General features: G+C 36.0%; 3 protein-coding genes and 1 long non-coding RNA gene across 9 annotated transcripts in view; 3 read left to right on the top strand and 1 right to left on the bottom strand.

Annotated features, from left to right (window-relative positions):
• The window catches only part of Step (cytohesin steppke), a 59409-nt gene extending 44225 nt beyond the window's left edge, over positions 1–15184 (bottom strand). Inside the window, exons 1-2 of one of the 3 annotated variants that reach the window (XM_072021714.1) lie at positions 15021–15184; positions 11818–11891 (exon numbers count right to left, since the gene is read on the bottom strand). In XM_072021714.1, the coding sequence (XP_071877815.1) occupies positions 11818–11891; positions 15021–15099 (153 nt within the window). In that variant the 5' untranslated portion in view covers positions 15100–15184. Of the gene's footprint in view, positions 1–6570; positions 6690–11817; positions 11892–12655; positions 12805–15020 lie in introns of those variants that run through there. The other 2 variants (XM_072021723.1, XM_072021716.1) reach the window with 2 other exon arrangements.
• On the top strand, positions 2106–3426 carry LOC139997790 (uncharacterized). Its single transcript, XR_011803114.1, has 3 exons — positions 2106–2648; positions 2726–2794; positions 2876–3426. It is a non-coding gene; the product is annotated as an uncharacterized lncRNA (long non-coding RNA).
• A 1911-nt stretch (positions 15185–17095) lies between the features above and the next one.
• LOC139993025 (lactosylceramide 4-alpha-galactosyltransferase-like) lies at positions 17096–22713 on the top strand. 4 transcript variants are annotated; one of them, XM_072014414.1, is made up of 5 exons: positions 17096–17722; positions 17965–18149; positions 19320–19710; positions 20605–20815; positions 21219–22713. In XM_072014414.1, the coding sequence occupies exons 2-5, from the start codon at positions 17969–17971 to the stop codon at positions 21486–21488; spliced, it is 1053 nt and encodes a 350-aa protein (XP_071870515.1). In that variant the 5' UTR covers positions 17096–17722; positions 17965–17968; the 3' UTR covers positions 21489–22713. The 4 variants fall into 4 exon arrangements, with proteins under 4 accessions (XP_071870515.1, XP_071870508.1, XP_071870531.1 ...); XM_072014407.1 differs by having other exon boundaries at positions 17099–17722; positions 17858–18149; XM_072014430.1 differs by lacking the exons at positions 17096–17722; positions 17965–18149 and adding an exon at positions 18156–18644.
• Positions 22714–23323: 610 nt separating this feature from the next.
• Srp54 (splicing regulatory protein 54) lies at positions 23324–25439 on the top strand. The gene is made up of 3 exons (XM_072022568.1): positions 23324–23445; positions 23519–23946; positions 24040–25439. Exons 1-3 carry the CDS (start codon positions 23438–23440, stop codon positions 25179–25181), a joined length of 1578 nt encoding a protein of 525 aa, XP_071878669.1. The 5' UTR covers positions 23324–23437; the 3' UTR covers positions 25182–25439.
• Positions 25440–25896: the final 457 nt, after the last annotated feature.

Below are 25896 nucleotides of genomic sequence, written 5' to 3'. Positions count from 1 at the left end.
TCAGTCACGCGTGTGCGAATACAGGCTGATTCTCGTAACTGGTATAGCTTATAGCTTTCTTATAAATAAAGATAAATGCATAGAAAATATTATTAGGAAATATTATAGAACCGTTTGATGAATCGCTTATTCATATATTTAAAATATAAGAAATAAAACAACACTGAATTAAAAACGTTAAATACGCTCTATCGGTTAGCTGCTTGGTAAATATGTATACAGTAATAATGCGCAGTAACATGCAGATACGTGAATCCCAATTAATCATATTGACCTTTGTTTTTCATGAAGTATTCATTTCCACGATTTGTTTATTTTTTCAAGTGCATGGAAATTTTTATGTAAAGAACAATTTAATTAAAAATTCTTTTAAGCGCGATACACAATCGCGGACGTACGCAGCATGAGAACAGAAAACGAACAAGGTTGCATCTTGCACAGATCCACCTACGGAGAAAATAAAACCGATACAACTTGAATTTTTCTGAATCAATCTACGGTTTCATTCTTTTTTCTGCCAAGGGTCTTTTCCGTTCATCGCGAAAATGAAGTACGAGCCACTCCAATTGCAAGGAGCAGCCTGTACACTATACCACGTTTGCGGTGGCTCTCGTATGAGGTCAAACCGATCCTACTCCTCATGGGCGAAGTACGGTTTTAAAAGGCAGCGAATGCACGCGCGCGGACCGCGGAAATTTCTCAATTGCATGATGCAGTATCTCCTCGTTACTAAAAGACTTCAGGAACGTAATTTCGGTCGTTTTAACACGCTACAATATACCGAGAGCAGTGCTTTTCGAAAGATCAATATTTGAAGAACGATAGATATTTTTTACGGTGAGCTATATTCTTTGCAAGGATGTTCCAAGTTTCATTGCAACAGGTTCGCATAAATCAAAAGAAAAAAAAAGTATAGACTCTGTTCGAGATGAAATTTTTGAATGTATTGTCAAAAAGCTATAGTTTCAAAGTGTCCACTGAATATATACATACATATATCGTAATCGGCTAAAATTGTAAGTTGTTTTTCTAGGAATACTTCATTCGAACGTCGAACATACAGGCAACACCGAGTGGACACTCTAGCACGCATACTTGCCGAAGATCGTGAAAAGAATGCTTCCGAGAACGAAGCAGGCTGAAATTTCGCCGACTGCTTATCAATTGGAGGCGCTCGAGTGTCGACCAGGGCGTTGACAGGCCACGGTTCAATGTGACCGTTTTATCTACTCGTCTGGGTTTCTTCGACAAATTATTTCACCCAACTTTCACGTTACTTAGGCTACCATGCTATTTCGCGTAGCTATATACAGCACTCGCTTGAACTTCAATGTACGATTCTATTTAAAGTAGCCATCTCGTCCATTGGAACGAAATTTTATCGAACGATTACGTTTTTCTACATATTAATATGTATATATTTTTATTTACAATGACAAAATTGAAAATTAAACATAGAACGTTCCCGCGAAAAACATGATACTCAACGAGACTCCTTTTGCTTCTTGCTATCAAATTTGACGTCAAGTATCCATTGAACCGCATCAAGCATATTAAAAAACACTGATAAAAAATTTTAAATTAAATAACGGAGTGGGGTTCATTCGGACGCGGATTATCGTTTCTTCGGCCCCGTTGGTTCAACGGTCAACAATATAATTTGCGTATGCTGCGAAAATTATCAAATATAACTCACATAGATCTCGCTCGCTACTATCCATCTTAATGAAAAAAATACGAAAATGCGCGCTAGTGTCGACAAGTGGCGCGCTTCTCCAATAGTTAGCAACTAAATACATAGCTCGTTGATTAATTACTGCGTAATTGGAAAATTACGCGGAAAGTCGAAGCTGTAGATCGAATAAAACCGCTAGCAACTCTATCGACGAAATTACAATGTAAATCAAAACATCGCATAATTCACCGTTTCTCCGATGCGTATTCCATTCGTAAATAACAACGCGTTCTTTCTCTAATTCGGATTTCACTTCTACGGGGCTGATAAATATCGTCGTGGAACGAAACGCAGAGAGAAAGAGGAATTCATTGCCGAATTGCTGATCACGAAATCTGCTTGTCGCAGAAAAGAATTGAATTCCATCCACGTGATTCACGATTTACGGCTAGAAGAAGCGAACGGAAGAAACGTTCGACTTTGTTTGCTCTCTTCTTTATCGGCTGACGATTCTTTCCCCACTCCAACCAGAGACGAAAAATCGAACGAGAAACAGATTACGCGTGCAGCCCAACATTGCGACGCAGCGAACAAGTGTTAATTCGCATTTGCAAACGATATCTCCCTGGAGTGATCGAATCGGTGATTCGATCACCGTGTTTAAACGCGATTCAACGACGTGTCGTCGTTGCACCTGCTACAGCTGCATCGCGAACGGGACGAGACGATTAACCAGGCGTACACGCGTTTATCGCGTGACGGTTACGCAGATGCGCGCGCACGCCCCTCACCAAACTTGCCTTGATTTGTTTTGCTCGACTCGCACTGCATTTTACCAGAATTCGCAATTCGATATTTTCTAAATTGCATACGTATGGATTGCATGGAATAGGAAAACGTAACGAACGAGATGCTTCTTTCTCCGATTCGTACTGGATGGTTTCAAGTATCGATTGTGCTAGCATACAGACATGTACGTACAATGGAATAATGAGAATGTACGTATAGCACGTCTCGAAATACATATTATTTATATCATATTATTTATAGCGAGACGCTTTTTTATTTTGATGCAATGCAAGTAAAGAAAAAGTTCAATCAAACACAGGTAACAAAACGGTAAGAAAGAACGAATAAAAAGTTTATCGTCCGAAGCGAAGCTGTGGTAAAACGAGGAATACACGTTTTTATTTTTTCTAGGTATACGTTTTTCAATCGTCAATCTCAATTACAACGACGAAATAATAATAGAACAGACACCCAAGGAAAATAAAGTAAAAAGATTCGGGATGAATAAAAGTGCGTTCAGGAGAAGGGTAATTCGAATGGTAAAAGTGATTACCGCTGGCAAGATTCCCAGTTATGCGATAACCGTGGACACAATCTAACCGACAGAAAACAACAAAACAAACGAGTCTATTTTCTCAATAAAACCAACGCGCAGGCGTTACACTGTTAATGATCCATTAACAAGCAACTACACAGGTTTAAATAATTCCACGAAATCACGATACAAGCAAACAGGTGTCGTTACTCGACGAAAGTGCACGCACGAGTGTCATGAATTTTGCTCTTTCAGTCCCAGGGGATGCCACATGTCGGTCAACGATGTAGGGTTCGCTGTTACTCGCGTTCCATCACGAACTCGTCATAGTTCCCACCTCCAGATATATCATTGAATTTTCCAGAACGATTCCTGGCCGATACAAAATTATGTATACGATAATATGTTATTAATAATAATGTTATGTAGACCGTGACCTTTTTTAATATTATTTTACTTTAATGCTTTTTTCGTAGAGAATTAAAAAATGCATCGAACGATGTATGACAAAATGTAAAGTTCCATTTAAGAAAATAAAGGCAGCCTTGAAACATTTGGAACGCCTCCACTTTCGGAGAAGACATATGCATCACGTGATGCATCACTCAAAATTATTACATTTTTCCTAATTAAATTCTTTTTGTCTCCTGCCGTTTTAACGCTGGTTTGACCCTGTTGCGTGAGACGCTCCGTATAGATTTAGACAATATGTCCGTGGATTGATCACCGTGGGAAGCTGAATCTGCACGTGATCTGTATACCAATACGGTACAATAGAATAAGAATATCGACTAATAATATGCCAAGAGACCACGAACTTGTTAACCGAACTGGCATTAGCTTTGATTCAGTCTCTGTTGAAGAAGGTAGACTACTACGAACGTAGTCCAGTTTGTACGATCCTTGGTATTTATCGCTGCATCAGTCCAGTACTGCTTTAATTTAGAGCTTCGCTACATCGTGAAAATTATTATACGCGCGAAAGGATACACCCTATGACTCACGTTATCTATTAGCGTTACCACGAAACACATCTACTAGTTATTGCATTGGTATGTTAAGTTTCCTCCATGGGTGCTTGTCACTGTAATTTGACAATTTATTCTCTTTTAAGCCGTCGCATTAAATGGTCACAAAAAGAAACGACTTCGCTAAAGTGACTCGTGAAATTAAGGAAAATATCAGAACTTATGAAAAATCTTTCTCGCATATTTTTGAATCCTGTTTAATTTTTTGAGAAACACTTCCCTCTTCTCTTTTATTTTACTCCATCAATGGAGTTCTATCTTCGAACGACCTTCGTTGTACGAATAATTTCTTGCACCATCGCGCAATACAATTTCTCGGAAGTAATCATATCGTCGTCGTCGTCGAGCTATTCAATTCACAGGTAAAAATAGACACGTTTGATTGCAATCACATCCTCCGATGGTAACTTCGTTTCATGCATACAAAACTTTATTAACTTTACGTTGATCAACAGCAAGAAATTGCTATTTTCTTCTAAAGTTTTGAGATCGAGAAAATGCTCCATCGAAGGTGTAACACGATTGCTTCGAACAACGAACAGTTTGCAAAATAATTATTTTCTGCGCAGCTGTTCTACTGTTTCAGAGCCATGTATCATACGAGAATATTATCAACGTCGAGATAAATTAATTTTCTTCATCCAGCTACGGAAGACACGCTTCGTGTCATGTCATATGACATTCAATTTTATGTGAACTCCTCGAATAACGGTATTCGATTAAAAGATCTTCTTTCCGCGATAATTTTTTTAATTCTTTTACTCTCTTAATATTGACTTTTCTTACGATCCACCAAAGAGAAGAGTGAAAATTCTAGATAAAATAAACTGTTACATCACGTTACGTAATCAATCTCGGTAATCTGGGAACAAATTATTAATGGAAACGATGTAGCTAACCGCAGCTAGCTGCCTTCTAAATAAAAGAACATGCGAGCAACGATAAGGAGGCACTTGGACTGATTTGCATACGGCATTTTGAGTGCAACGATCGTATCAGCCTCGTTTGCCCCGTTTTCCCCGTTCCGTGAAAACAAACTAAAGTTACGAAATCTTTCTTTTCGCATTAAGCTGGTAATCTATCTTAAACACGATAACTGCAGTGATACGCAATTTGCATGAAACTCAAATGTCTTGAAACCTAGGAAATATTCGATCGATGTATAAACGTTCGAACACGTACTTTCGTCGATCCACTGCAAATGATTCTAGAAACTTCGACTTCGGTACACGAATTTGCCAATTTTATTTTTTCGAAATTACAACAGGCAACGAGGCGTGAAGCAAAATTTTGCGGTTACCTAGAAGAAAATCGAAAGTGGCGACTTTCCAAGAGCGAGCGAAGTCGAGGGAAAGTTTTTGAAACTACGGCATAGAGAAATCGGAAAGAATCGGACGCGAGATGAGCCGGAGATATCGCGGGGGTGGGAGAAAAATGAGTTCTTTTTTCCTCGGTGTTCGCTATCCATCGCGGCTAATAAAATCGCAGCAGTCGCTTCGAGGCCCACTGACCCGATTCCCATTCCTCGCTTTTCATATTTTCCGAGACCGAGACGCGTGCAAATTGAACTTTCTAAGTACGTTTCTGTACGAAGCGGTCAACGAAGAACGCTGAAATCAACAGGTCTACTAACATGACTTTGTAACAAACGCCAGTCGTAGACGGTTATTTTCAAACCGAAACGTTTAGGTTCGTCCGCTTTTATCTCACATTTCAAATAGGTTAAATAAGCAAAAATGAGATTAGAATGCTTGGAAGGAAGTTGAAATGTATATAGATATAAGCTAGAAATTAATTAATACATCTTCAGGGATAAATGCATCGATATTCGTTAAGATTTTGTGATGTCATAATAATTGCCGATGCGATTGCACGAAACTTTCGTCATTCTTCCACGCGCAGAAATCGCGGGGAACGATTCTATTTGCATCGCTAGAGTAATAAGCAACTTCGAGAACGACCTCAAAGTTAGCCAAATATTTACGATTTATTCGCTCGCTGCTTCGTGATCGATTTCAATTTTCAATATGATCGTGACTGATTGACTCTTGCATCTTCTTTGTCTTCGTATATCTTTGAATACTTCGTCCTTATGTTTTGTTATTTAACGCAATAGTTAAAGCTGTAGCCGATAAGATTCGTCCGAAATCAATTTGCCAATCAAGATCCACGAACAACCATCCTTCCATATCGAATTGATATAAAAGTCCAATACGAAAGAGCATGATCTTTAAGTCGAAGTTCGAAAAATAAGATTATTTCTGATCTTTTCAAAGGTCAAAACCGTGACCTTGAATGTCAATCGATTTCAGACTGATTTTAATACACTCGATGGATTAGTAATCAAAATTAGACTAAAAGATATAAACTTGCCCTTCCTTCGCAATTAATATTGAACAAAACAAAAGTTTTAGAAACAATAGGGTGATGTCGTTGAAAAAAACGCTGTCAATAGGAAAACCAGACACACACACACACACACGCATCATAAAACGAGCACCAGGAAATCGTATCCAAACAAGCTTTATCAGAACGGAATTCACCTTTCGAGCTCGTTTGCCAGGGCAGAACCAGATAACGGAGCACGAGCACCAGCAGAGCCATCCTCGTCGGCCGCCACAACGGGAGCTTGACGTCATGGATGTCGAGGGTCAGGATCCACATGGATCAGACGATGGACCGCTAGATCGATTAAATCCATTTAGGAAGACCGACGAGCGCAAGAAACACCGAGGATATTCAGCGTGCGACTTTACCAATTACATATCTAGTCGACTCTCTTTTTTCTCTTTCGTCGATCGTGTTTACACTCGTTTGCTTCGTTCCCGTCTATTGCTCCGTGGAACACGTTGAATGAAAAGCGTACGCGCGAGATCAATAGAAACGGAAACGATGAAAAGCTAAGGGATAATCGATATCTACCAGCGCACCGATGTCTCTGTAATTGGAACTGAAAGGGAACGTAACACGACACGCGACGCGTATCGTGCCGAATCCTTTGTTGATAGCTGCAACCTTGTTGCGGTTACGCGCAGAGCCCCTACGAGTGTTATCGCTACTGAACGATACCTTGATTTACGTTTAATTACGTTAAACAAAAGATGAAACCCGCGAAATGTCAATGGTAGCTTAATCGGAAGGAAATCTTTAGCGAGATTCCTCGTGGCCAATTTCTCAGTTTCGATCGGTAAGATGCTTAGAAAATGATACAGATCTCCGTACGAAATAAATAGATACTGATAAGTAGACTACATACGTTTGTTATGTTTTGTAAATATTTGCAGGAACTGAATTGATGTTCGATGATAATGCTTGAGAACTTAGTTCCGGCAACTATCAAAAACTCGATGCTATACGTCAATATCGTCGGTACTCCACGACCTCGCTAGCATGAAGAAACTCATCCATCAAACTTTTTAATTAGGTCGATCAAAATCAATTACTCGTTTATGGGGACAGTGTTAATAGATTAATTCCCGACGTCGGAAACTTTAACGTTACTCTATATTCTTCGATATTTACCTTTTCTCTCAGACGTGTCGCAATATGAAATGCGCATGCGCGTACACGTTTGTTATTTTATAGAAATTATATGGGGCGTATGTATAAGTAAGCGAGAACCGTATCAATTATCACGGAAACGTTTTATCATAAAGACGACATCCTGGAATTTTTGTGAGGGCAGATATGCGCGCGTGCCAAGCGCCAAAGATAAACAGCAGTCAGAAATTTTTAGGCAATCGGTCATTTGTTCGACCATAAAGTAAACACGATGCCCAACAACGTAGCTACGGATAAAAAAAGAAAATCATTTGATTCGCCCCCTATGGAACATTATTGCAGCTATCAACGTGTCTTGTTTATGCTCGAATGTAATTATCAAAATTACATACAATGTGAAACACATTGTGAGTTATGAGAAGTTTGTGCAAAAAAATATTTAAGATTCGATATTAGAGGTTATGAACTCTCATTGACGTTTACATGCAAATACATATGAGGTTAAAATATTTTTCGTGTTTTTTAATAGTTTGGGAAATACTGATTTAGAAATTAAGATACAATGTTTTTCTTATGTAAAGGGAATATTCCATTCATATTTCATACTAAATAAGGAGCACAAACGATAGGTAATTATTTACGTTACTCATTGATAACATATGTGTATATGCGAATTGTTCGAATGAACTTGATGATCAGTGTTCAAAGTCAGTTAATATCACGACTTCAGACTGTCTTAGATAATAAAGAAAAAAGAAAGTTCAGAATTTATGTTTACAAACATAAAATAGAATTGCGTATGTGGCGCCCTCGTGGTTCGCGACTGCGAACTTAAGCAATCGATAACATAGAAATCTAGTAAAGACTACATTACCATTCAAACATTTGTTATTAAGCTTGTCACTATTAAAAAGGACATGCATGAATCTTTGACCCACGAATTTTTATAGACCTATTCAAACGGTCAAATTATTAATTGCAACTGGATATTAAATTTCAAAATTGAATCTACGAAATTGCTACGAAACTATAAACTATCCTCATTGCTTATATCAATTATATTGCTATTCACGATAAACATTTCACGTAATAAGACATGAACTCATTTTACGTCGTAATTGATATTTCGAGTTGCAGGAACTTGTGCATACTGCCATCTGACAAGGCAGCGGTAGTCACTCGGACGACAATCGCGATTACTAATTGAACGTTGCTAATTGTCTAGCACAAACCATCCAGCGGTATTTCAAAGCTGCATACTTCTTTGCCTTCCCGTGTTCGTTTTACGTCTTCACCGAAGTCGTTGGAGCCAGTTTCCCTTCGTAATGAGTTTCCCTGACAAAGCACTCCGACGTCTACTCAATTTCCTCGGTGTTATACATCTTCCTCCCTCGAGAAATAACGGTTTGCCGCGCGGTAAGTGCAAAGGAAACGTATAAGAAATCTATTGTTACCGACAGAAGAGGACAGGAGGAGCACCGGTAAGCTAGACTGAATAAGACCGAAAAAAAATAATCTATGATCTATATCATGAGTTTTGGCTCTATAAAGTGTAACGTTCAGTAAGTGCTACCAACGAGTGGGCACTTTCTATTCCCTAACAAACCTCCTTTTAGTTGATTCGTATGACATTACGATTCGATCAACTCGTGGTAGTCTGACCAATTTTCGTATCATGCGATCTTTCCCCTTTTCTAAAAACCACTTTTCTGTCTACGAAATCTGGCACAACAATGTGTCTATAACAACATTACAGTTTTCTTCGCAATTAGAACTTAGAATTAATTTCAGAAAATACTTAACCCTCATCTTCCGATTCCTTAAATATTCAGCAGCATTACAACAAACGAAAAAAATAAAAGTAATGAAAATACGATAAAGAAACGCAAAAAAGCAAAGAGTTTCCTCGGCTATAGAATGAAAGAAGCGTGGAGGATTTTCCTGAGCGAGACTAAGGGCGGTTCAGAGCGCAGCTATCGAAGAGGTCTAAGCTCGATCCCAAGATCCTCTTTCCATAGATGGACCCGTGGGGGATAAAAAAAGCACCTGACCAGTCTTTACCCGAGACTCGTCTGCGGACGAGGACTCCCGCTCCCTCGGAACCTATGTCTACCTTGGAGGACACAATGAGAACACGGTGCGCGCACGACAACAGCAGGTTGCGCGTCCATTTAAAAGGAGAAACATAGGTACAATGCACTCCGAGTAACAAAACGGACGTCCACATAGCACGGAGAAACGCGACGAGCCGCTCTAAACCGATGTTCGATGCGCGTCTACTATCTCGCTAAATAGTTCAAGCTGTTGTTAAATAACCGTTTATAGGAAAAACCTATGTTCGACCAGGAACGCTTAATCGCATAGAGTAAGTCTCTCTCTCTCTCTCTCTCTCTCTCTCTTTTTTAATCAACGAATAAAACACAGTCCAGGTTGAAATTATAAAAATAGTATCTTAATTTTTCCTGATTCGCTATTTAATTTAACGACCATTGAATGTTTGGTAAATTTATCGTTTACGAAAATACATCGTTTGGAACATGTAGAATGTACCTAGTTTCCAATATACGGTAAAACACTACTCGTTCGAACGAAATATTTTCTTTTCACCATTACTCAAAATATGTATCTTATATGTTTCGCGAGTTACATATTTTCACCTTATCATTTTAATTATAATTCTGTCGGAAGGTGGTAAATTGAAAAAGCAAACGACCTGTTCAGACTTCCAACTCGCTGTTTTCTATCCGTCGAAAATTCCCAGGCTACGAAAACAGCTGACGATACACCGAGAAGACTGAAGGATAAAAGACCCCGAGACACCTGGCCAAGGTACGAGGCATGGTAAAAGTCGATGGATATCTTTCCCCGGAAATATACGAATACTTCACAACCGCAAGCTCCCTTTTCATTCGTCCCCTTATCACGATTATTATTGAAAGAAACACTTCGGAACGGAGCACGAATTACCGATGAGGCAAAACTGATAGTGACGAGTGAGATCATTTCTTGTTTATTACGATAAGAGAGCCAGTTGAGAAACTGAATCGTTGTTCTAACGCGGTCACGTTTATTGTTCGCGATAATGCACAGCATCAGCTTCCGTAAGATAACTGTAATAAACGTAACAAAGACACGGTACATCGGACATGCGATTTTTTTTAACGAGTTTGAAATTCGTTGCCAGCAAAATTCGCTTCTTACAAAAGATACAATTTGCGCGACGAAAATTACCAAATGATAACTCTATGAAGTACGTACGAGGTCGAAGGTTGTTAATGAAAAAATATCTAAAGACCGATTTATTATTAACGTCGATTGGCAGTTTGCTCGCTTTAGCCACTGATGTTTACCAGTCAAATCTACGACTTCCTATATGTATGACAAAACGTATTGATTTTCTGAGTGTAATCTGTTTTTAAGATTAATCAGTTGCTTCTTTGCGTTGATGTTAATGTATGTTAATGTGAGTGAAACAATAATACGTTCTGCTACTTGTATGTATGTTAACATTTCCTATCCATTCCTTTAGTTGCTGAACAAGCAGCGATCAGTATCCTTTCTGTTTGTAGTTTTTTCTTCCGATACTTCTATCTTCTACTTTTATATCATTATTGTGCTATTGTTGAGTTATTGTTGCCTCGTGCAGAACTATTTTGTATAAGACATTTCTTCTGCGCGGTAAAGTACGTCGAATAAAACATTTTATTTCTTATAGCAATAGTAGAAAGGTAAGAAGGATAATAGAAAATTTACTTAGATTAAATAGAAGAAAATTGAAAAAGTTTCTTAAACGGTGAATATAAGTAAATTTGTGCGAAAAGAAATTGATTATTCTTTACCAATAAACCGCAACAGAAAAAGACTCAAGCCCGTTAACTCCTGAAGGAGTTCAACGATGTTATTATATATCATCGATTCGAATTTACTTTCAAGTTTCATTGAAGATTAATCATTGTTACAGAATTAAGCGCAAAATGGAAACAGGAGTGTTATTATATAGTAAAAATTATCGACGTCAAATATTTTCCCATTAAATATCTCAGCTTGCTAACATAGCCAAAAGATCGAATAAACTAGGTTTCGATAGGGCACGTTCTCCGCGAGCAAACAAATAACACGAACGGATAACAAGCAGAACGATAGAAATATTGTAAAATTTCGGTACGCGAGATATCGAATAAAACTATGAAAAATTCTTTCTCACGACACCGTTTCGCTTATGCAGGCAGAGTCGCTAGAACAGAATCGCGAAGAAGAAGAGGGCAAGAGAAACAGGGCAATTGACTTACTTGTATCTCGAGTAGCAGCTCCGTCTTCTTTCGCCTGATGTCTATTAGAATCTTCTGGTGTTCTGGCGTCAATTCTGCGCAACAAAAAAGAACAATCTTATTGCGTGCACTTTGTTTTGCTATGCAACTGTGATATGTAATTTGTTCGCGTAAACGATTTACATTAGCGGCAAAGTAACACAGTTCGGCTAATGTTCCATTTCCATTGTTTCGCAGAAAATCAGTTATCAAATCAAATCAATAGCAACGTACGTTCGTAGATGAAAAAATGCTAAAAATTTAACAGATTCGAAATCGTGGCATCCTTATCGTAAATTACGTCGAAAAAGAAAATGTACTTTGTACTTTGAGGAAACTAATCACAAAGAAGACTACGGCTTTCCTGTCGTATTTAGTCCAAACAACGAAGCAACAAAAATTGTCTCGTAACACTGGAATCATTGAATTCGTCCAAATAGTGAATTTTGCATACTTTATGTTCGCAATTATTACTAACATGCGACGCAGGTAGTATTTTTTCCAAAGGATTTATTAAAAATACTATCCAACGTTTTCAAATCGAATTAATATCTTCTTTTGCTCGTTTACACGATACCTTTGATAGATTCGAGCATTCGTCCGAGAATCGAAGATTCGTTTACAAAACGAAGACAGGAACGTGATTATGACATTACATAAATGACTGTTTATTTTTACCATATCACTTTGGTTGTAATTTTATTAATAGCTCTCTAAGTACGTGATATATTTAGATACACCTTACGAGCGTTTTGTTCTAACGTCGATTTATACTAAACCGTTGAATGACAGATTTGCTTGTTACTCACGAACGACTTACACGTGTTCCATTCTTCGGTCTCGTAGCGTGTCGGCGTACAAAAGGGAAACAGAAGCTCGATCGCGAATCAATTAAACAAACAGATGCGAACGATTAATAATTGATCGTGAACTTGATTGAACGACAACCGGTCTCGATTGGAGCAGCGTTCGAACACAATAGCGCATCCTCGATGCCAGTCAGGCCGAGGAAGGGGCCTCATTAGAAGCAATTTAACGACAGATCTAAAAATAGGTCTTTCGAATTAAGGCTGGGGTCGTGGTACACGCACTGAATAAACGCAAATAGGATTAGACTTCGAAGGGGAACAAGTGGCAAATAAGTAGCTTTTATTATAAAAACCTTGAACTGCTTTTTGCAAAACTTTCATCTATTGTCATCGAAATCATACGTGCTGCTATATCTTTTTTCATCTTGTCATCGTTCGAACGATATTTGTAGCTGAACAATGTGCCAGTAGTTGACCGTTGTCCAAATTATAATGTTTTTGTTATATATATATTTTTTATTAGAAATACTTATGTATACTGTACGCGAAAGACGAATATGTTACTTCACTAATGCAGGATCATTATAATAGATTGACATTATTCGTTATATTCTTAGGATACTTTCGTCCCTATAATTAGCACTCCAGTCATGCGTGTGTAAGATCAACGCATACAATCACGTAACAGTAGACACGGATTTTTCATCGTATCGATCGTTTTTAAAAAAAGATTGAGCAGTAAGACGAGATAGCGATCACAGAGGATTGATAAAAATATAAGGATGTATCGTATATAAGTAACTTCGTATCGGATTGAACTTACACAGAATTCATCGATACATCATTTTTAGGTAAAACAATTTTCCGAAGTTTTGAAATATCGTTTTATGCTTCTTTAGTTGTTTAGTCGAATAGAAGGTCGTTCAACTTGTTAGTCGTATCGTAATTACGGGACACCTTGTACAACTGAATAGCGTTACTAACGACGACGCTCGAACAATTTAAATACTGCGGCAAAAATACTACCACCAGAATCTCAAAGCGTTAACCTTTAAGCACCACGAACTTAGGTTGCGCTTCTTCCTTCGAACGTTAGGCGCGTACCCGCTATAATTTAAGCCCTAATAAAAAGAAACAAAAATCGAGCGATTAAGCGATGATGCAGAAGAGAAATTTCAAAGAAGTAACATACTGTGATAAAATTGAATCGGAATGACACGATCATGGGGATAATAAAACGAGAACGAGTGTCGGAAGCTAATAAGGTGACTGTGGCGTATAATTTGCTCGTTTCCCGAGTGAGCGTAAACATGAAAATACAACAGAAGAACGACGGAGGGAGGAGAAAAGGAGAAGGAAATGGTGCACCGCGTTTCATACGCCATTCATAATGCGTTCTGCCACCTGCGCTACGTCGCAAGGGTACCGTATGATCCCGTGTCTCGACCTCCGCGCGAGGTTATGTAATTCGAACGGGTACGCTAACCTCTTCCTTTCGCGCGACGAACGGAAAGTCGCACCGTTCGGATTAGGCTAGGTTACGTGGCCGAGCGGAACAATTAGAAACTGTTGCTTCGTCGATGGCACGAGGAACGTATAACGGGGTCGATAGCCGTGTTTCACAAATCATAAAGGGTCTCATAGATCCTAATTGCAATACCGTTAACTCTCGATACAATATCTTCGATGGATACCATAACATTAAGAAACCATCTCGTCGCCGATCTTGATACTACGATCCGTGATTGTCAGCAACATTAACGACGCTGTAGCGATAACAGTACTATCGTATTTCCAACGAGATTGAGACCGTCCCAACGCGTGTAGGTATAACACGCGATACGACGTTTTGCGTAATCGTGTGATTCACCAAGATATTTTGTTTCAAGATGCGCGAATGTAAACAAAAAAGATATCGAAACGACGAATGCATGGAAAGGTCTCTTTTTTTTCTTAAGTACTGTACAATATCGATCGCTAATGGATATAAAATTGTTTCCGCGAGATTCCCAAATTTCCAGTAAATCTCTTGCTCGGTCGCTCAATCTTCTTTGCTCTGTCTCTCTCTTTAATGCTACGAGAAGCTGCATTTCTGTTGACAGATGGAAGGTACACGTTCAAAAAATTTCGAACGTTTTATAACTCTTTATCAGACAGTTAGATGCTACGAGACGAGAATCAGAGTTGAACGAATCCCGTAGATTTTCTCGAGGAAAAGAAAATTTCGTTTTGTTTACGGGATGTACACAATGGAAAAGTAGAAAGAGAGAGAGAGAGAGAGAGAGCGCGTGCGCTCTGACAGGGAAAACCTAGATTTTTGCCAGGTTGCTACGTACATAGAGACAGATAAATTAGGCTTATTGAAAATGTTCTTACCCGTTGTGCCGAACTGGTCGAGCTGGTGAGCACCAGAATTTACTCCCGCACCCCCCAGACCGTCCAGATCCTGCCACATTTCCGAAAACACGCACTTTCCGGACACACGCACGCACAGAATCACCCACCTTCACTCAAGCGGCGCCATTTTCACTGTGTACTGATTACTCTCGGCTTATACGATCTAAGCGCCCTCTTCGATGATAGATCAATCTTCAACTAATAGCACGGCGGCGTTTATTTTTTATCGACGATTGCGTAATTGAAAACTATTGCACAAAAAAGTCAGTTAAAAATAATTTCACTCGTTCTACATATTTATGAAACGACCAGCTCTATTTTACTATAGACATTTACAAAATAAGTGTACTATCACGTATTTATTTTTGAAGGAAAGAAAAGGTATAAAACGCTATTTACTGAATTTGCAGATGAGAATAAGATCGATATTTCCAAATATATTACAGTAAAAGAACTAGACAAAATTATGTATAACTTTAAAGCCAGACGAAATACAAAATAAACATGACTTGTTATGTAAATTTCTTTTCTTAATCTATAATGCTTTGTCAACATATGATAAGGAAGATCATGAATTTATCAATCTCCATTGTTGCCCCTAATTTATCGCAACCATTATGCAATTACAATTGCATATAGAATCAATAGTACATAATCAATACACCATTATTGTACACTCATATGTTCATATAATATTAATGTAATATATAATTATAAATTGTATTAGTCATAATTCACAGACTATACGAGTTTCACAAATATTAAGGTAATTTTTTATAATCTTTCGCTAATATTAAGCGAAAAGGTCGTAATTAAAAAACTATTGTAAAACAAATACAATAATCAAATTTACTTCCAGCTTTTTTGTTAATTGACGATTATCAGAAACTACTATTTTTTACATTTATGTTACTCATTATTACTTGGCATATCACATATTATACTGCAACACAGTTTATAATTGCTGTCGACCGGAAGATCATATGTCTAATCATATACCACTGTGTTATTAATCATATCCACAACACAGAGCGCGATTGATATTTGTAAAAATTACGGCATTGAACTAAGCAAAAATCGTAGAAATAGCAATTGCACGAATAGTATTGTAGCATAATAGAGCATCAATTATTGTAGTCGAATAGAGCATAGCATATATACGTGTATGTGTATGTATAGCATCTAGCACATAGCATAGCATATACAACTGTTCATTTCCCAAGGTAAGCGAATGAAAATATAATTATAATCATAAAATACAAAATGGAATGGACAAGGGATGTATACTTAAATTTAGTTAATTCAGAACTAAACAAGAGTAAACAATCGACAGCGGTTTAAACGAAATGTGAAAGTAAATTTTTCGAGAAAAATAAATTTAGAAATGTATCATGTACGTATATCAGATCAATTCGTGATTAAACATGTTTGAACTTTATTTTCTTGAAAATAAGGCCTTGAATGGGGAGATATTATTTAACATCATTTAACATTTTTAACTTATTTTCGCATGTATAACAACTTCGTGCCGATTGCTTAGTCATACGTAGTTGTTATCCAATCAAGTTATGTAAAATATATTCGTAAAGTTTTTAACTCGATTTTTTCAGAAACGAAGCTACATATGAAAAAATTTTATTCTACCCCTTTTAATTATGTTTCCATGTTAGAATCACCCCGAGGCCGCTTGGGGTATGATTTCCGACCCACTCTGTATAGGGAGGAACGAGCCCTTTATAATTAGTTTTTGATTTCTGAAAACATCCAGGGAAATTACTAAGAAGTAGAGGTATTACAATAAATTTAAAACTATGTCTTTCAACAATATAAGCATCTAGAATCTCTAAAATCTATTGGCTGCCAATAAGATTCTATCAACATTATTTATCAACAAGTAAGGAATAGTAATTAAGGAAATCCATAATAGATTTTGAAAAATGACTGAAAACATAAATTATAACAAAGATGAACGATAGACACGATACAATTCGCAAAAGATAATTCATAATTTTCTAGTTATCTGCAGACAAGGAATCTCCATCTTCAGCAAAATGTTGATCGCGCAATGTACGTTTAGATTTCATTTCGCATGCGCGCGACCGCCAGTTCGACCATGTACAGACGATAGACGTGTTACTCGCGTACAGTATCGAGCAAAGAAATATAAATACGTAATTGTTAATTTACTGGTAAAACTGTCTCTACTATCGTTACGACAGCCTTGAATAATAACTTAAACCTATACGTTATACATGATGGAAAAACCGTTTACATTCTAAAGTTTCACATATTTTATTTACACATTCAGTGTATCAATGGATGACAACCTTTATATCTTTTTTGTTCCGCAATGACAAGGAAAGAATAGAAAAAAATATTTGACTGAAAATTTTCGAGAAAAGTGCTGGAAGATGAATGTTTATTGGCAGAGTGTGGTTAGTGTAGCCAACCAAAAATGATGTGTATTGATGAAATTAATCAAGTAGTTTTAGCAGTGTTTGCGGAAAAAAGACAATTACTTCGATACAAGTGTACGACGCTATGTTCCTTGAAAGATACGCGCAGAACAAGCAGAACGACAGAATCAATCCCTGGTTTATTGATTCTGTGAGATGGACTGATTCGAAAAGAGGACAGGGGCTAGAGCTGTTACTGTACTACCCAACTCGTTGAGTAACCAGGTACACGGATTTCAACCAATTGCAATTCTTTCAAAATACTTTTTAATCATTGCCTAATAAACTAATCTTTCTATCATATCAAAAATAAAACTACGTTGCTTGATTCAATTTTAAAAAAATTATTCTGTTTTGAAGGATGCACGGAGACCTTTTTGACTAGTTATATGCATATATACTAATGTTGCTGACTACTCAGCATAACTAGTAAAACTATTGTAAGTTGTAATCGGCTGTCATTCAAGGAAAATGAAAAAGAGGTTTGTCCTCGGCTTCCTGTGCACCGTCGTAATTTTCATCCTGATGATTTCCACCGATAACGGTTTCATTCAACACATATCACCGTTCGTGATTGGTGTTTTGAACGACATCACGTGTTACGAAGAAGAAAGCGCGCCGGATGGCCTTCCGGATTTTGATCCGCAATTAGGTTAGTTAAATTTAATTTATCTTATTTAATTACGATCATCCCTTGTAATTAATATTGCTTACCTTATGATACATGTAACAACTGCCTTACTAGAAATCATCTATTTCATAATATTCCAATGAAACATCTCTACGGTGTTTCGAATCGAATCTCTACGACGAATCTTACACACATTTTATCTCTTCCTGTGAATTGTGTCGATTGAAGTGTACTTACATACGTCGTTGTTTCTTTGGTGCAAGAAGGCAACTCGGAAGAATTTTGGATGCATTTTTTTTCATTCTCTAACTTGTATGTTTGCCTTAGCTTATCAAAGAAGACTGACTCCTCAGCCAAACTCGTGAAGCTAAAGAGCAGGTCCTGGGTGGGTGGAGCTAATTTTGCTTCAAAAATTAGACAAAGTTGATTAGGATCGGACCATCCCTTCTAAGGCATTATGTAACAACGCAACTTTCTCGCTACTTACATGGGAGGCCGGGGAATCATTAACTAATTGTAAGACATTTTTCAGGCTAGCAAAATTGCGCTTGTGCCTCGCTATTCACCTTCTTGAGGCTAGATAGCTGGCGTTGATAGTGCTTGACTCAATAAACAAATGTTTTTGTCCAAGGACGAAATACAAATTCCAATGTAAATTTGTCTTCTTTCTCTACGAGATAAAGATCATATAATTTCAAGATAGGAATTGTTTAATCGGTAGTTATTTCCGTAACACAATTAATACCCTAAAAAATGTTCAAGATTTAACGTAAAATTTCGAGGGAAGTATTATCGCGAATTATTATGAAATTATTATTGAAAGAAGAAGAATTTTCAATTAATATTTCAATGATATTTTTCACCATGTTTTCCTTTGTTGTTATGTAGATGTGCCTGGTACACCCAAATGCTTCAAGCTAATTGTTTTAATTTAAATCCCTCGTAATACTAAAAAACCAAACATTAATAATATATCTCATACTCCTAATATTATCACCTAAATTGATAATAACAATTTAGAGCGTGTCTATACAATCACGCGATTAACATTTTAAAAGAAAAATGACCGATGCTTCTTACTATATCTTATCATTTATATTGTTTTAAGACTGCTTATCAGGATCTTTTACCGTTTTACTAGCAAATTTTGTAACAGTATAACTATATATCCTTTATACTAATCGACAACAGATAAACCAATGACGGATAGAAATATCTTCTTCCACGAGACATCCTGCTTCGACAAAGATGGTTTGGTGCTGAACGCTCGTCAAGCATGTGCCGTCGAATCCGCGGCTAAAATGAATCCAAGTATGAACGTGTATTTGCTGTTCATCTCCCCTTCGAAGATTTCGGACCAATCAAGAGAAATGTTCAATCAACTGCAAACCTATTCGAACGTTCGGATCAGGCATATTAAACCAGAAAAATACATGAGGGACACACCTCTGCATCTATGGTATAGTAGTGGCATATTGAAAAAAAGTTATTGGCCAAGAAGTCATATGTCAGATATTCTCAGATACCTGACCCTTTGGAAATATGGAGGAATATATTTGGATCTGGATGTTGTTGTCATCGCGTAAGCGCAATTATATAGCACTGTTAAATATCTACTTGTTAAATATTTATTGTCAGTGAGTTTAGAATAACGTGACTCTGAATTCATGTTCATATATTCTGCTAACTGTAAAATGACGAATTCATGAGAATATTGAGAAATCCGTTATTAGCATATTTCGTGTAAATATTGTTCACAAAAGAGAAAGTTTTCATTGTATAGGCTCTATGGGTGTGCAAAGTCCCGAAAATGTATTCCGATACCGGTATTCGAGACGGTTCAGGAAGAGATCGGCTCGGGTCGGATGAATACCGAAAGTATATCTCGGAGATCGAAAATCTCGAGATTCCCGAGAATCTCGAGAACTAGTTTTGTTTAATACGATCATGGTTTTGATTAGAAATAATTTTTATGTGCAGAAAAAGTTGTTCGAGATTATGATCTTGACAACATATTCCAAAATCATTGAATTGTAGGTGACTTCGTTATTCTGCATATTTATCGTCATTTTATATGTTTTAAAATCAAAAGGAAGGAAACTTATTTTGTGAAAGAAGTTTAAAATTACTGGAAATGTATTTCGAATTTTCGAAATTTTTGGGAATCCCAAGATTCTTAAGCCCCGAAATTGCTTCTGAATCCGTCCTAATCCTGAAAAGATTTTTCGACACGACCCGTCTCAATGTTTTCGATATCTCGCACATCCCTATTAATCTCGTATTAAGTATAGTTGAGTTGTGAGTTGCTTGCTATTTGCGTACTTGCTACACTAAACAAGAGGAATGCTTTGTTTATTTGTGTACTTTACATGTAAAAAACAAAGAAATCATGCATGTTTTAATGGATTCTGATAGATTATAATATTTATAATTACAAAACTAATAGATAATATATTATACGAAACGCTTGTGTCAGATCCCTCGAACGTTTAACAAATTTTGCCGGTGCCGAAGACTGGAAAAATGTTGCTGCCGGTGTTATGGGATTTGACGTTACAGAGTTGGGTCGTCGTATGGCAGATGCCTGCATTCGCGATATGCGAGCGAACTTCCGAGGTGACGTCTGGGGCAACAATGGTCCTGGTGTGATCACTAGAACGTTGCAAAAACTCTGTTCAACTAAATACGTGAGTACAATAATTTGACATTTGTATAACAATTTTATTCGTTGAAAAGTATTATTCTTTTACGACGGCATTGAAATAAATTAATATCGCTATGACGTAAAGTGGAATAAGTATTGGATACGAATTTTATTCTTCAAAGTAATAATATATATTATATATATTGATATATATGTATATTAATAATATATAAATGAGCGAAGTCAGTAGATCTAAATATGATATTCAGGAAAATTGATAATTTATCTTTATTACATATTGCGTTCTATGCTATTATGTTGTATGTAGTTAGAAAATAATGATTATACGGTACGGGAAACTTCTTTGATATATTATTCGTTGTATTAAAATTATTCGTTGATTTAACTTTGAAGAAACGAATATATAACATTTTATCTTCTCTCAGGTTCGTGACATGACCACAAGTCGGTGTCATGGCTTTAAAGTTTTCTCTCCATCGACCTTTTATCCGATCCATTACGAGAAATGGAAGATATATTTTGAAACAAAGGACAAGAACACAACGATGCAGATCGTGGACAAGGCGATGGCCATTCACGTGTGGAATAAATTCAGCAAATTCGAAAAAGTGGACGTAAATAACGATGTTCCGTACGTGATCATCGCGAGAAAACATTGTCCAAAGATTTTTAACAATTGTGGAAAGACATTTTAAAGAATATAAGTGAATCTAAACAAAATATCTTCTACATTATGCCTTGTATGTATGTACATAACTTTTTACAATAACAAACTCTATGCTTTGTAGTTTGTACACTACTTCTTATCTAAATGGCCAATACGGGTGCTTGTATTCATATTTTTCTTAAAATATTGGCAAAAGATAATGCAGTTCAATCAACGACCGTCGCCAGATGCAAAATTTATTGAAGAGCAGATTATTACAATATCAAAGACCAAATTCAGGAAAAAAAAAAGTAAAAACAGATAATATACATGTATACATATTGTATATCATATCTATCAAATCTATACATATCTACATCTAGTTACATATCTATGGATAATAAGAGACTACAGTTTTAATTGTATCAAACCTTTGTTAAAATATCCACTATTAAATCAAGAAACTTTAGTAGAACGCGAGAAATGACGTTATTTATGAACTATACAAAAAATGATTGAAACATTCGATATAATCATAAAAATTCAGATAGGTACATATGTATAATAACTATGTGAACCTGAAAAAGGTTTTCAATCTTTAAAAAACGCTGATATGTACTGTGAAACATTCTTCCGCTGACGCGATTATATATCTTTGCGTGCCCTCTTTAAGCAGCATTATCTCATATTTTATTAACAAGCTAAGAAAAAGTTGAAGAGAAATGAAAATGTATTAAAAATCGCACTTGAAAGGAAAATACGAGCATACGTTAATTGATAACAAGGAAATACATATCAGAAATATGTACTGCACAAGAGCGAATAAATGTAAAAATGAACATTTCTAACATTGAAATATACAAATTTAACGTCTAAAAAAAGAGAATGTTTATATTATAAAAATGAATATTTGATGACGTCGAATTGACTGCCTTGTGAACACCCTGTTAATGAACACAGTGTTTGTTCGTGTTCCTATATACATAATATATATTTATATAATTCATGAATTATTATTGTGCAAATACAAAAATCTTATTATGCACCCATTTTGAAGGTTTTATGTGTTTTGTATGCATTTACAACTATTTGCATACCCCGGTTGTATGTTGAGAAAGAAATAAAAAATATTGAGCCCTTATACATGAAAAGAAAATACAAACTTTTATTAATTCCGTATATAACCTTAAAAATGAAAAAGATATTATACATATGTCGTATCGCATAAATAAGTAAATAATTGTGCGCAATAATAAGATACGTGAAATAAATGATTCGATAGTGAATATTTGCATCTTTACATTTTTAGTTACATCCATTTATACATAGGCAATGAAACTATACTCCCCTCTGCTTAAATATAATGTAAAATCTAATGCTGTTTTTATATTGACAGATAAAGCTATTAAAACTATTAAATTTGCATAATTAATTAATTATCGAGGTTTTGTAGGAGTAAAATAAATTCTATACATTGATATTAAGATAAATCAAGATTAATTAAACTACTATGTGCTTACATATATAAATTTCACTTTCATTTTCGTACAATATATGCGAGCTGCAATCACGGCTTCATGTACACAAGTGTAATGTTAGGATAAGTATGTATTGTATAGCGCGATGTTTCATTAATGTACATATAAATTATATATATAATATATATATTATCCAGTTTATGCATATACATTTGGAATGTGTGTGTGTGTCTATATATATATATATATATATATATATATATATATATATAATACTTTTAGATTCAAAAAACGGATATTTTTCAAATAAAGTTGTAGAAATATATAAATTATTACAAAATACCTATAAACATCTGTTATCGACTAATGATAAATCTTCCTAAGGATAAGCTACATGAAAAACATCTAGAGTTTTATAGTTCATGCCCTCAACGTCGCTATGAAATTGTCGAGAAGACGCAAAGAATATACGGGTTATATAGAATGAAAGAATGTTACAACGTTGGAACCTTGATCTGATATGAAAAAGTAAAAAACATATAATATCATGTTCGTCCATTTTTTGACGTAATATATCAATTGAATTAATTTTTTCGCGTAGCGTGTACGATTCGTACGCATGCAGAATTAGTATTGAAGCCGTATCCTTCATAAACCTAACCTCTTTCAAGTGTATTGAAGAGATTTTCTACAAAATTGAGAAAAGAATGGCGGTTGGATCTACAAAAGTAGTACAGGTGACAAATATTGCACCTCAAGCAACAAAAGATCAAATGCAAACTTTATTCGGGTACCTTGGAAAGATAGAAGATATCAGATTATATCCTACTATACGGGACGTTGCGGTACCTGTTCAATCTCGTATTTGCTACATAAAATTTCATGATCAGGGATGCGTTGCAGTTGCTCAACATATGACAAACACTGTTTTTATTGACCGTGCATTGATTGTAATACCTTACCAGAATGGAGACATTCCAGATGAACAAAGAGCCCTTGAATTGACAAATAATGGTACAGTTGTTCCAGGTAAACATTAATGATAATCAAATTTTTATCTTATATCATCCTTTCGTAAACTTCATTTTCAGTTCTATATATGTATATAATTTTTATTCATAGGTCTTTATCCTTCTGAGCCTAAATTGCCACCAAATGTTGTAAATGCAATAGAAGGGATTCCTCCAAATCATGTTATTACCACTATGGATCCAAAATTAGAGGCAAACGGATTACCACCTTATCCACATTTACCTGGCCATTTAGATAGCAGAAGGATTGAAGAAATAAGAAGAACGCTTGTCCTTGCCAATTTAGATCCTTCTGTGACAACAGACCACTTACTAGATTTTTTCAGTAATAACAACGTTGAAGTGAAGTATTTACGCATGTGTACTAGAGATTCAGATACAGAACACTATGCGTTGGTAGAACTCTCTGAACAAGCTGCTGTAGTTTCTGCATTATTATTGAATGGAAAGCTGCTTATGGACAGACCAATTAAAATTTATCATTCGACTCAAGCAATAGCAAAACCTGAAGCAAAAAGTAACGAAGCAGCACAAAAAGAAATAGAAGAAGCTATGTCCCGGGTAAAGGAAGCTCACAATTTAATTTCGGCTGCGATAGATCCAATGATCGGAATGTTGTCAAAGGACAAACGAAGCCGTAGCGGTTCTCGTAGCCGAAAATCTCGGTCGAGATCAAGAGGACGTAGTAGACGGTCTAGATCGCGCAAAAGATCACGTTCTCGTCACAGACGTTCACGATCACGTCATCGACGAAGATCAAGATCTCGATCGAAACGTTCTCGTTCTAAAGATCGTAGACGAAAGTCACCTTCTCGTAGAAGAAGTAGCTCTCGTGGCCGACATCGTTCCCGCTCTAGATCTCGGCGTTCTCGATCACGTAGATCAAGATCTAAATCCAAAGATCGCAAAAAAAGATCTCCTCGTCGAAGGAGCCGTTCTCGATCTCGAAGTAAACGTTCAAAATCTAAGTCTAGACGGTCTAGATCTAAATCTAAGTCTAGATCCTCGAAATCAAAGTATTCAGAAAAATCGAGAGATAAAGACAAAGATAGAAGAAGCAAAGATAAATCGGATAATGGCAAAAAGAATGAGGGTGACAAGGTTGATAAAGAAAAGAGCGAAAAAAAATCTAGTAAAGAAAAGAAATCTGACAAAGAATCAAAATCTGAAGAAAAAAATAGAAATACATCTGAAAATAGCGAAACAAAAGAGAAGACAGAGTCTGAAACTTAAATCTTGATAAATTACGGTCTATAAAAGTTTATTTACAACTCTCAATCATTTTGTTATTTTAATATTACGGTATATCGTAGTGTATCAATCAATAAAAAATATAAGAATATAATATGGAAGATTCTTCTAGCTTGTATGTACAGAAACTGCACATATTAATACAATTGTAATAACATAAATGATGAATACATCTTTATTACTATATTTTAACTCCTTAACTAACTTCTAAAAAATTTGGTAATGAATAATTAATAAATACAGTTATTAATTATATATTCTATGTTTAATTTTCCTTTTATCGTTTTAAATATTTATAAACTGTATTAGTTAAGCAAAGTTTGATTGTTGTAAACATTTGACATAATATATAAATTTTTTAAACTTTTATAATAATATAGAAGATGTTTAAACCATAGACATAAACAACTGCAAATTATCAAATTATTAAATTTGTATTGTTTCAGAAATATTTCTTGTCTAACAGTTTCTTCCCGTTACAATATTCTCTTTATCATTCATAAATTCATAAAAAATGTACTCATTTTTTAAAATTTTATATTATAACTCTTGTTCTTATATGTGGCAATAAATAACAAGGAATTTAACATATTAGTTTTTCTCTTTGTGTGATTTTGAAATGTCCGGTATACATATATCCGGGGGCAGCACTAACTCGTAATTGAGGAGCCGATGATTATTGCAACCTCCTTTCAAT

The sequence above is a fragment of the Bombus fervidus genome, chromosome 2 (genome assembly GCF_041682495.2).
Source record: "Bombus fervidus isolate BK054 chromosome 2, iyBomFerv1, whole genome shotgun sequence".
NCBI classification, from domain to species: Eukaryota; Metazoa; Arthropoda; class Insecta; order Hymenoptera; family Apidae; genus Bombus; species Bombus fervidus.
Note: the sequence above shows the minus strand (reverse complement) of the source record. Positions and strands in the feature narration are given on the sequence as shown.